We start from the raw sequence: 12,536 nt of genomic DNA, 5'->3' as shown, positions 1-12,536 counted from the left end.
GTCGCGATATCGAAGAATTCGCCGGGTATCGGTACCGGTTAATATGACCGTTTGGGTGAATTCACCGAGAAAAGTCGCGTTTCTTTTTTTCCCTCGTCGTACAGTCCGCAAACAGATAGCTGGGAAATTCTTCGTTCTTAATCGTCATCCTCTCAGCACCATCTCTTGACTAAATTGCTAAACCGGTGTACAGAAATCATACGTAACTATTTTAAACATAATAGATGGCGCCATTAGAGCGACACAGATTTTATCCGAAGTATACCACCAACAATACACGGTTAAAATGATTGCTCTAAAACAAAACAAAACTACCGAAATCATAAAAACCAGAGATACCTGACAACTGTCAACGTCAAAGTATTTTCATCTTCCTCGGCGGATGTCTTGTTGATGTTTACGTTCTCAATTACCATCTGTTCGTTTTCGTGTAACTGTACTGTTTCGAATGGTGCTGAATTCCTCTGGAGTGTAAAGTGCGTCCGTGACTGAAACATATTCGCGAATACGGCGTCGCCCGCGTTGTGCATCGAGTTATCACGCAATGAACAGCTGATAATTGGTCCCTTTGCCGGAAACCCAGATCCTGATTGTTTATTTTACCATAGTAACCTTGGCGGAACATGTTCAGTTTAATTTAAATAAAACATTGCCATATATAGAGTGTTTATTAACAACTACATTACAGGTAAGCGCGATTTATTTTTTTTTGTTTCATTTTAGTCTTCCGAGGCTTCGCTGTTGTATAACTTGGATTCGATGTAGTTGTCCAACTCTTCGTCGCTGATGTCACCGTCGGCGCTATCCTGGCTCCTTTCGTTCTCCTCGCTGACGTTAATTTCGCACTCGGGCTTTCTTCCCGCCGTGTAATAATCGGAGTTCTCGTCCAGTTTCGGGTCGTTTTTCGCGAATGCCGTGAAATGCTTGTCGTAATTAGTGAGATGTTTAAAATATTTCCTAGCCAAGGCGTGTTTGTTGAAGATGTGGCTGATGAACTCTTGTTCGTAGATGTCGGATAGGTTCTCGATGCGCAGATGAGACTTGGCCTCCTCCATGGTTAGGAGTATGCAGTTCCAGGGCGACCACTCTTCTTCTTTGTCCCACCTGAACGTGAAACGAGTTATTTTATTGTTTAAGAGGGTTAGTTAATCAAATCACCTGACTAATCTTAGCTGATAGATATCGTTACACTCGGACAGTGCAGAATGTCCGTGCCAGATCACCGTGATGATGTGATGGATATCGCGATCCTGCATTATGAAGGCAATCGACGATGTCCCGTGATGGAGTCTCTCGTAGTTCCTGATCTGCTTCAGGATGAACTTGTAGGGCGACAGGTCGATCCAAGGCTCCTCAGCCTTATCCAGCCACTTGCACGCGGTACAGGTCTTCATCTTCTCGACGCGAGCGTGTATGGTGAATTTGTCCATGTTCTTCATCTTCTGACACCGGTTGCAGAATATCAGGTTCTTCTGCATCTGCTCGAACTTGGTGCGGTTCGTGTGATTGGTCACGCCCTCGTTACACTCGACAAGCTTGAAGTGGTGCAGCAGCAATGACTCGATTCGTTTCTGTAAACCTGGAAAAACCCCTTCTGGTTAAAGACGTGCAGTTATTTCGGTCAAAGTTACCTTTTATGCAGTTCCCCGTCATGCCCCGGGCCAGGAATTCCGAGACTCTGTCAATGAGGTTGAGGATTTCTTGCTTCTCGCCGCAGCGATGAGAATTCAGGTACATCTTGATATCCAGGTAGGTTTGCAGTTTTTCTTCTCTGGTGGCGTGTTTGTCGCACACCCTTTTATATAATTCGAAGTACTCGCGACCTTTCTGCGCCTCCAGGGTATCCATGGATATATGTATGTTCTTGTAACTGCTGTCCCACTCAATGGGACTTCCGATTGCCTTAAAGAAATCGATTATCTTCTTTGTCTCGATGTCTCGGTTGACCTTCATCCTCAGGTGCTCAATGGACTGCAATATCTCGATCTCCTTCTCCAACAGGAGGTAAAACTCCGCGATCTTGGCGGCCCCGCAGTGCAGCGACGTGATCCTCACTATTTCCGACTTTTTCCACCTATCCACCATGTTGTAGAGCATAGCAAAGTCCTCCGTCCGCATCGGAAACACCTTGCTCACTAGGTCCTTCTTCCTGCGACGGTCGTCCTCCTCCCGATCCTTCTGCTCGCGCTCCATGGCGATCCTCATCCGCTTGTGGTACTCCTCGCTCAGTTCTTTCAGCTTTTTCTTGATCATCCACACCCTGAAGTACCTCTGGATGATCCGAACCTTCCCCTCTACGTCCAGGCGGCGTTCTCGTTCATCGGCTGTCTCGTAGGGGCCAGCCGTTATGATTTTATCGCAGGTGTTGGGTATATAGATGCCTCTGGTTGTCACCTACATGAAATGGAATCATCACAGTGAGCGTAATTAATGCAGAACGGGTTACCTGAGTCGCGTGACAATATTCCTTCTCGGTCTTCCGATTTCTGGTGAAGTAAGTTTGCGTGTCTCGGTGATTTTTGAACTCCGGGGGCACGCGAGGTTTGGGGGGACCGGTTTGGGTGTAACTGTGATGATACTGGATCCCGGTTTGGATATCTCTGTAGCCTCCTAAGGATGGCGTCATGATTTTGTGCTACCAGCAGATGGTGCGGCGATACTAACCCAAGTACGGCTTCTCGATGGCCTTATTCTCGATTTCCACGACGACATCGCTGACCTCGTTGTCTTTCTCCACCCTCACCGTGAGTATGTCCGGCACCGCCATGTCCTTGTACGCCTTCTCCAGCGGTATTTTGACATTCCTATCCGTGCTGGTCAGTTTGAACTCCAGGTTGCCGTACTGGTCCGTCTTGAGTTTCTCCAGTCGCACCTACAAGCACCGCCATAGTGGAATCGACACCGGCAGCATCGTACTTACATCGTCAGCGACGGGTTCTTCCCTGTACAGCAGCCTGATGATGTCTGCGGGCACGTTGAACAGCTTGGCGAGATTGTTCTTGATGAAATCGACGTTGTAGAAGCTGGGATAGCAGTGGGTGTAGACGCGGGCGTCGGGCGAGTAGAACTTGACCGTAAACTTGTCCAGGACATCGTGCTGGGATTCGCGGACGGCCTGCGGGAGACCGTCCAGGTCGATGTCGCAACTGAACGAGTCATCTGACAGATCAGACGTCATGTTCTCGTGGCTTTTCCCGATTAGTTCGGGGAGGTAATGGTTACGACGAGTTTCCGGTGCATGGTACGCGACGGATTTGTGTATCGGTTACCGGGTAACGGGGAGAACGGGGGGAATCGATCGGAGCTCGGTGATTTTTTACGTGTCGATGGATTTTAATTGGTGCGACCATCTTCCAGCTAGTGTCGTTTCATGGAAATATTAGTTTTTCAAACGTCGCGGGCTACCTCCGATGGGAAGGAGTTTTTTTCTCTTTCATCGGAACGAAAGATTTTTTAATATATTATCGTTATTGTATCGATTCCAGATCTAGTCCAATTTTTAAGTTATAAATAAACTGAAGGTCTAACGTATTGTTGGTGCGGTTAGATTTGTGTATGAGTTACCAGATTTTGAAAAGCCGTGTGCTACCTCCATAGGAAGGAGGCCATTTCCATCGCAACAAAACGTTTTCTGATACATTATCGTTATTGTACCGGTTGGAGATCAAGAAAACAACTGTTAAAACTGTTGTTTCCAAGCCGGGACTCTAATGAATTGTTGGTGCAGTTATTAAACGGTTTTTACAAGGTCTTTTCGATACACACGCGTAGCGGTTCACTTTTGATAGAGACGAAATAAAATTCTATTCGGATTTAATAGACGACAGACTGTTTCTGCTCGAGATCGACAACAACAGATGCAGTAATCGCTTCTTTCGGCTACGGTCACAAAAAAATTAATTAAAATACTGGTTTCTTACCAAATTTGTTTAAATCGCGAGACCGCTGCGCCACCTCGAATATTTAGCATCGGTACCTCTCGAAGCATCGCCGCCCGTAAATACGGTAACGCAGTTATTGTTTACGAACAGAACCCGTTGCGCGTCTAGAGACCCAAATGCTCTCGCCTTTTGTTTTATTTAACTTTCACTCCTCCTATTTCAGCATTATATTAAAATGTCAAACCCACGTTTATTAAATCAGTTTACTGCTTCTTTTCTCGCTAAGTACCCGGAGCGATAATCCGTCCGACGATTTCCAACCGTTTTTCGCATCGAGAAAAATGACCGATTTCCTCGGTTCATAGAGGTGCGTTCGGGCATAGATGAGTAATCGTATATAATGTTGTTTTTTGCGTATTTCCAGAACTGGTTGGATGAGATGACGTCAGACTCGTCTTGATGGTAATTGGAGTAATTTGAGCCTTCGTCCGAGGTAAGGATGGTGGGTATTGAGTGAGTGGTTGATTTTAATGGTTGATCTACGTAGTCGAGTAACCATGACAAGAACTAAGGAACGTTTCCTGCACGACAAGCCCCTGAACACGATCTTCTACGAGCACTCGTCGCATCAGAACATCCTCCTGGAGGGTCTGAACTCGCTGCGGCAGAAGGAGGAGCTGTTGGACATAACGCTGATCATCGAGGGGAGCGTGTTCAGAGCTCACAAGGCCGTGCTGTCGGCTTGTAGCGACTACTTCAGGGCCATGTTCACCGATAACATGCTGGAGGCCAGACAGAACGAGATCTGCCTCAACGGGATCACTGCCAAAGGTAAGACCAGCGACCGTTGACGATATCACCCTCCAACTCTGGGTTCGTACAGGTTTCAGTCAACTATTAGAATACGCTTACACTGCCCGACTTGCCCTCAACTTGGCCAACGTGCAGGACGTCCTGGAGGCGGCCTCGCACGTGCAGATGGTCAACTGTATTCAGGCCTGTTCCAACTATCTCCAGTCCCAGATAGATCTGGATAATTGCGTCGATATAGCCACCATCGCGGAGACCTATTCCTTGACGGTACTGAAGACTAAGGTACGTGATGATATCTTGATTACGCTTAACTTTCGTTGAATAAAATGCGTCGTAGTTCGTTTATTTAAATCTAGTTATTTCAATTAAAATAATGGTAGTATAATAATTTGTATACAACCTTTGGTTTATAAGTTTTACAATGAAAAATGGATTTTCAAAAAATTAGTAAATTTCTGTTTATGTTACATATCTTGAAATCTATCAATTCCAAAGCAATTTAACATGGATTTTCGCTTATTTCACCCCAAAATACATATATTTTCAGAGTTTTATCATTATCCGAGAGGTGAAAAATTTTGGCACTTTTTCCATATATATAGTCGTGAAAATTTGCGATTTTTTGTCATTTTCAATGTTTTTCCTCTCATTTTCGTTCAAGTAATCACAGGTTAATAAAAATTACAGGGATTATAGAGATTTTTACGCTGAATCGAAGGGTGGTATAATAATTTATACACAACCCTTGGTTTATAAGTTTTACAATGAAAAATGGATTTTCAAAAAATTAGTAAATTTCTGTTTATGTTACATATCTTGAAATCTATCAATTCCAAAGCAATTTAACATGGATTTTCGCTTATTTCACCCCAAAATACATATATTTTCAGAGTTTTATCATTATCCGAGAGGTGAAAAATTTTGGCACTTTTTCCATATATATAGTCGTGAAAATTTGCGATTTTTTGTCATTTTCAATGTTTTTCCTCTCATTTTCGTTCAAGTAATCACAGGTTAATGAAAATTACAGGGATTATAGAGATTTTTACGCTGAATCGAAGGGTGGTATAATAATTTATACACAACCCTTGGTTTATAAGTTTTACAATGAAAAATGGATTTTCAAAAAATTAGTAAATTTCTGTTTATGTTACATATCTTGAAATCTATCAATTCCAAAGCAATTTAACATGGATTTTCGCTTATTTCACCCCAAAATACATATATTTTCAGAGTTTTATCATTATCCGAGAGGTGAAAAATTTTGGCACTTTTTCCATATATATAGTCGTGAAAATTTGCGATTTTTTGTCATTTTCAATGTTTTTCCTCTCATTTTCGTTCAAGTAATCACAGGTTAATGAAAATTACAGGGATTATAGAGATTTTTACGCTGAATCGAAGGGTGGTATAATAATTTATACACAACCCTTGGTTTATAAGTTTTACAATGAAAAATGGATTTTCAAAAAATTAGTAAATTTCTGTTTATGTTACATATCTTAAAATCTATCAATTCCAAAGCAATTTAACATGGATTTTCGCTTATTTCACCCCAAAATACATATATTTTCAGAGTTTTATCATTATCCGAGAGGTGAAAAATTTTGGCACTTTTTCCATCGTGAAAATTTGCGATTTTTTGCCATTTTCAATGTTTTTACTCTCATTTTCGATCAAGTAGTCGCAGGTTAATGAAAATTACAGGGATTATAGAGATTTTTATGCTGAATCGAATGGTAGTATAATAATTTATACACAACCCTTGGTTTTTAAGTTTTACAATGAAAAATGGATTTTCAAAAAATTTGTAAATTTCTGTTTATGTTACATATCTTAAAATGTATCAATTCCAAAGCAATTTAACATGGATTTTCGCTTATTTCGCCCCAAAATACATATATTTTCAGAGTTTTATCATTATCCGAGAGGTGAAAAATTTTGGCACTTTTTCCATATATATAGTCGTGAAATTTTGGGATTTTTTGCCATTTTCAATGTTTTTACTCTCATTTTCGATCAAGTAGTCGCAGGTTAATGAAAATTACAGGGATTATAGAGATTTTTATGCTGAATCGAATGGTAGTATAATAATTTATACACAACCCTTGGTTTTTAAGTTTTACAATGAAAAATGGATTTTCAAAAAATTTGTAAATTTCTGTTTATGTTACATATCTTAAAATGTATCAATTCCAAAGCAATTTAACATGGATTTTCGCTTATTTCGCCCCAAAATACATATATTTTCAGAGTTTTATCATTATCCGAGAGGTGAAAAATTTTGGCACTTTTTCCATATATATAGTCGTGAAAATTTGCGATTTTTTGCCATTTTCAATGTTTTTACTCTCATTTTCGATCAAGTAGTCGCAGGTTAATGAAAATTACAGGGATTATAGAGATTTTTATGCTGAATCGAATGGTAGTATAATAATTTATACACAACCCTTGGTTTTTAAGTTTTACAATGAAAAATGGATTTTCAAAAAATTTGTAAATTTCTGTTTATGTTACATATCTTAAAATGTATCAATTCCAAAGCAATTTAACATGGATTTTCGCTTATTTCGCCCCAAAATACATATATTTTCAGAGTTTTATCATTCGTGTGTCATGAAAATTTGAGATTTTTTCAAATTTGTGAGTTTTCTTTTTATTCGAGAGAGGAAAAATGTTTCGCCCTTCTGAAACACCCTTCATGTATAATTATTGACCATTGATTGAGTTTTATTGGATTTTCAGGTATATCGATTTATGAGCGGGCACTTGTTGGAGTTCTCAAACAGTCCGGAGTTTTATAGACTCACGCCGGTCCAGCTGGAGAACTTGCTTGCCTACGATTTCCCAGTGGACTGCTCTGAAGCCGATGTATTGCGGATTGTTTTAGCCTGGTTCTTCCATGTGGATAATCACGAGTAAGAGAAACTATCTACTTTTTCTTAATTGTATTTATTCGAAAACAATCTGTATCGGTTCAGTCTTTTTGGAAATAAAATATATATACAAAGTGCATCAAAAAAAATGTGTATTAATTATTAAAGCACCCAATTTATTAAAGTCCAAGCCGCTTTGGAGGTTTCTGATGCGTGTATTTAGAATTATTTATAAGCTTCATCCTATGTAGGGTAAAGCACAAAACTTATTGATTATTAAATTTTTTCTACTTGGGCATTTTTGATGATCTTGACTTTCTTTTGAAGCACCTCGTATGTTACTGAAAAGGACCTTGAAACAAGGAGTTTAATGCCACTTGCTCTCTTAGGTTGGATGTACGGATAGAATATGCGGTCAGGATAATCAAGTACATCCACTTCAACGAGATCTCCAAACGGAAACTGGACGGCCTGCTGGACAAGTTCTTCGGCAACAGGAGCTACGAGACCCAGATACTGAACAAGATCATCCTGCAGCAGATGTACATCCAAACGGGGAGCAGCCGGATCCAGCTGCCGAGAATTGTAGGGACCCTTCTTAACTCCAGGTAAAGGTCGCCCTCGATATCTCCGCCAATATAATCGTTTTTCTTTCAAGGGGAATGGAGATGGCCGTGCTGAAGATCGGTGGTTTCGGGATGAGCGGGATCACCAACGAAATTACCTACTGCTTCGCCTCGGAGAGGAAGTGGAAGCACCTCACCTCGATACCCCACGTGGAGCAGTGCAACTACGGCACGGCCGTGTTCAACAACGAGCTCTACATCGTGGGGGGATGCTTTAACCAGTTGCTGCAGGAGAACATCCATCCGTTCGGCTTCAAGTACAATCCCAGGTACGCCCAGTGGCGAAAACGTTATGGTAACCATAGAATAATGAGATATAGAAGCCAATATCCCATATATGAAGTCATGTCTAAACTACTAAAGAACATTAAAGAACCCCATCTAATCTGACAAATGTAATATTATTTGTTTAAATAAGAAAAAAACATTCATCATTCATTCACATATACACTTAGTTCTTGGTGTTATACTGTCTGATTCCTATCTGCCTGAAATTTAAAGTCCAGATATGCCTGTTTCAAAAAAATCCATATGTTTCCAATTTTCAAAATCTCTCGATTTGCTTTGGTTGAAAAATGTCCACTTCTAATTCTTTTTGAAGATTCTAATGTGGACTGAACAAGTGTTGCTGCAATTCCAAAGCAATTTAACATGGATTTTCGCTTATTTCACCCCAAAATACATATATTTTCAGAGTTTTATCATTATCCGAGAGGTGAAAAATTTTGGCACTTTTTCCATATATATAGTCGTGAAAATTTGCGATTTTTTGTCATTTTCAATGTTTTTCCTCTCATTTTCGTTCAAAAAAATCCATATGTTTTCAATTTTCAAAATCTCTCAATTTACTTTGGTTGAAAAATGTCCACTTCTAATTCTTTTTGAAGATTCTAATGTGGACTGAACAAGTGTTGCTGACTCTAATATTGTACTTTCATTATATGGTCATATTTTCCTTCTCGGTAGCTTAACATAAAGGATTTATAATTAAACACACATTATGTATTTCTGTTCAATTATATACTTCAAATATAATGAAAAACTTATATTAACAGTAGATTTTCAATTAGGCAAGACTCTTCCACATTTGTATCTATAATCAACAGGCCTGAAATGCATTAAGCAAACGTTGCTGTAGGGGCTTCCAGAGAAAAGTTTATTATTACTCACTTTTAAAAGCTTTTTCTGCACTAAGGCAGAATCCTTTTCAAGAAATACACGCCATTTTAACCATCACATCATGCTTTTGTCCTGGTTCGACATTTAAACAAATAATATTTACCATAAATACCAAACCAAAAGCAATAAATCTCTTAGATTTTTTTTTCTTTTATATCTCTGGTTCTTTGCTGGATTTGATTAACATAGAGACATAGTCACGAAGCTTCCCCTTTAACTTTGATGGTAACTCACGAAAGATTGTTGCAGGAGTAATAAGTGGACCACGATGTCGCCGATGATGATCGAACGGTGTCGATTCAGCTTGAACGTGGTCGGGGAGATGTTGTACGCTGTGGGAGGCATCAGCGAGGAAGACGATACTTGTACATGTGAGTGTTACAATCCTGTGTAAGTGGTTTTTCGTTGTGGTCCAGCAAAAACCAGACGTGATCACTTTTTCTATTTTGCAGCCGTGATACCTGGCACACGATGCCAGATCTCCCAGCCCAAGTGAGTCAGCATGCTGGTGCGGGGTTAGAATCATCTTACGGAGGGAAGTTATACATCAGCGGTGGTATTGACCGCGACCACATGTGCATTTCCAACGTTTACTGTTACGACACGGTGATGGAGAACTGGTCCTCTTGTGCGTCGTTGTTGAAGCCGAGAGCTGACCATGTTATGCTGGGAATCGGTAAGATACCATGAACGTAGAGCCACAGCAGCAACTACTTACAATTAAATAAAATTAACCCACTTATGATGATCATCGAATGAATATCACTACATAGTATAAAACAAAGTCGCCTTTTCTGTCCCTATATCCCTATATGCGCTTAAATCTTTAAAACTACGCAACGGATTTTGATGCGGTTTTTTTCAATAGATAGAGTGATTCAAGAGGAAGGTTTATATGTATAATACATGCATAATATACTAAGGCAACATTGCTAATTTTAGAGGTTTCTAACGTGATGTCGTAAATTAACCTATTTTTTAGGACTTATTTAGCAATTAGCAAAAACGCTGCCTAACCCTACGAGTTAGATCAAATTAATGTACTACAGTATTGTACACCATAAAAAGGTCTACAAAAAAGTCCGCGATGGTATATGTTTATCTTTTAGGGATAACCCACATTAACCATTTTTATTGTTTACTTTTTACGTGAGAAAATGGCTTATTTACGAAGCTATTTTAAGCAATACGGCATTAATCCTTATCGAATTAAGTACCTTAAATACAGTGTGCAATTAATATAGATCAATATGGTTCCTTACAGCATGTAAATTAAACAAATATTTTCGGAGATATTACAAATTTAAAATTTGCGTTTAAAAATGTGTAATGTAATAAAAATTGTATGAATTTAGATATTCCAAAGATAGCAGGAAATCTTCATAGTAAGTATAGGGGAAGAGGAATTGTTTTACTCCAAATTTAATGCGTGCAGGCCAAGGGCAGTAATGAATGAACCAAAAATACTGGATCGATTTTAATCATGTTTTCATTGAGTGACATAGGCATATATATTTTATGCCCGTGCAAAGTCGGAGCGGGCCGCTATGTTTTTATATACAACGTTCATATTTTTTCTGTAGTGTATTTAATTTAGTATCAGCATTGCATCCGTGCGAAGCCGGAGCGGGTCGCTAGTTATTACATAAAAACATTTTCTACATCAAAAATACCTGTGTTAAAATGAACAACTATATTTGAAGAAAGATTAACAATAACAGTCTGTTATGATTTAAATATTTTTAACATGTATGTATGTCAAGGCATTGAAGAAAGATATTTAAAAAAACATTTCTACATGCTTGTTATCTGTATGCATGTTGATAGCCATCAGACTAAATTAGTTTTTTTTAAATGACTACATCAAAGCATCCATAAAATAACATTATATATAATTCTTAGTTTTTAAATAACATTTTATTATAGCAGGTTACGAAAAGGCATAAAACATTTTCTAATAATGATTTTTAAAGTATATTGCAACAATATTTTATATTTTATTTGTTGCATTTCGTTCAATGTCTGTGTTAAAGTAACACGAGGAGAGAATTAACAAAAAATCGATTTGAAGAAATATAAGCATTAACAGCAACAGTTTATTGTTTAAATATTGTTTTAATTTATATGTCAAGGAATCGAAGAAAAATATTATAGAAAAATAAATGCACAGGCTTGTCAAGGATTTAATAATAGTGATGATACTAAATTCAATTGTTTTTCCTTATAATTGGATCAAAATATTTATAAGGACATTTTTTACTAATTACGTCAGATTAAGAAAGAAAAATTAATAAAATATCTATTCATAATTAACCAATTTTTTTAGAGCATTATTATTAACAGTATTTGATTTTTATTTCCGTCTTCAATGTCCACATCAAAATACCTAAGGAGAAAATGATTTTATCTGAAGATATAATACATAATAATTGTTTTAAGGTTGACTTGTCACAGGTTTCAATCGACATCGAATTTCATCACTATGACGTCTTGTTTATGTAATGTTCTTTTATAACTACATCAACATACCTAGGAAATAAAAACAGAAATTTATTTGTAATATTAACAAAGCTGGACATTAATTGACAACACATCTTTCAGGAGTTTATTGATATTATAGTTAATTTGTTTTGTTATTAATCAAGGTGGTTCTGTAAATAATTCAATGAATATTTGTCACATTTTTAGGTAAATATTTGTACGTGTGTGGTGGATGGACTCTAGAGGAAAATGGCAGGACGTTAGTGGACACTATAGAATTGTACGACCCCGATGCAAACTCTTGGACGGTAAGAGATAACGGAAGAGAAACCATCGTTGTCGTGTCGTGATTCGTCACATTCTTTGTAGGAAATCACCAAAGTTCCTACTCCCAGATATCACGCCGGCATAGTATGCGTCGAGAACAAAATCTACTTTATCGGAGGCTTCCACAGCGACACGATGTTCGACAAGGACACCGCCGCCATCGAGTACTACGACATCGATGCGAAGACCTGGACCATTGAGAGCAAGTACCCGCAGGATGTGTGGGAGCATACCTGCGTCACTTTATGCATTCCCAAATGCCGCGACGACATGGAAGTTATACCTGCAGCCGAAAGCTTTGTTTAATTTTTCAGATAGATTTAAATAAAAACACCTTGTTGATTATTTTTTTA

The 12,536-nt window shown here is 38.5% G+C and overlaps 3 protein-coding genes across 4 annotated transcripts in view; 1 reads left to right on the top strand and 2 right to left on the bottom strand.

The window, feature by feature from the left end:
• Window positions 1–507, bottom strand: part of LOC143199784 (atrial natriuretic peptide-converting enzyme) — a 24,447-nt gene extending 23,940 nt beyond the window's left edge. Inside the window, exon 1 of the mRNA XM_076409872.1 lies at window positions 340–507. The gene's annotated coding sequence lies outside the window, so the exon portion shown is untranslated. The remainder of the gene's footprint in view (window positions 1–339) is intronic.
• LOC143199787 (kelch-like protein 26) lies at window positions 352–12,536 on the top strand. Of its 2 annotated transcripts, XM_076409875.1 has the most exons (12): window positions 352–688; window positions 4,168–4,248; window positions 4,306–4,374; window positions 4,429–4,712; window positions 4,765–4,976; window positions 7,440–7,612; window positions 7,960–8,178; window positions 8,229–8,465; window positions 9,625–9,765; window positions 9,828–10,051; window positions 12,064–12,164; window positions 12,226–12,536. In XM_076409875.1, the coding sequence occupies exons 4-12, from the start codon at window positions 4,439–4,441 to the stop codon at window positions 12,487–12,489; spliced, it is 1,845 nt and encodes a 614-aa protein (XP_076265990.1). In that variant the 5' UTR covers window positions 352–688; window positions 4,168–4,248; window positions 4,306–4,374; window positions 4,429–4,438; the 3' UTR covers window positions 12,490–12,536. The 2 variants fall into 2 exon arrangements, with proteins under 2 accessions (XP_076265990.1, XP_076265989.1); XM_076409874.1 differs by lacking the exon at window positions 4,168–4,248 and having other exon boundaries at window positions 398–688.
• LOC143199786 (IQ motif and ubiquitin-like domain-containing protein) lies at window positions 658–3,322 on the bottom strand. The gene is made up of 6 exons (XM_076409873.1): window positions 2,921–3,322; window positions 2,665–2,872; window positions 2,447–2,610; window positions 1,632–2,394; window positions 1,159–1,579; window positions 658–1,104 (listed from the first exon to the last, which is right to left on the bottom strand). The coding sequence occupies exons 1-6, from the start codon at window positions 3,176–3,178 to the stop codon at window positions 720–722; spliced, it is 2,199 nt and encodes a 732-aa protein (XP_076265988.1). The 5' UTR covers window positions 3,179–3,322; the 3' UTR covers window positions 658–719.

Source organism: Rhynchophorus ferrugineus, unplaced genomic scaffold, assembly GCF_030347505.1.
Source record: "Rhynchophorus ferrugineus isolate W39M unplaced genomic scaffold, kcgeb_rfMv2 rfM7, whole genome shotgun sequence".
NCBI lineage: Eukaryota > Metazoa > Arthropoda > Insecta > Coleoptera > Curculionidae > Rhynchophorus > Rhynchophorus ferrugineus.
Note: the sequence above shows the minus strand (reverse complement) of the source record. Positions and strands in the feature narration are given on the sequence as shown.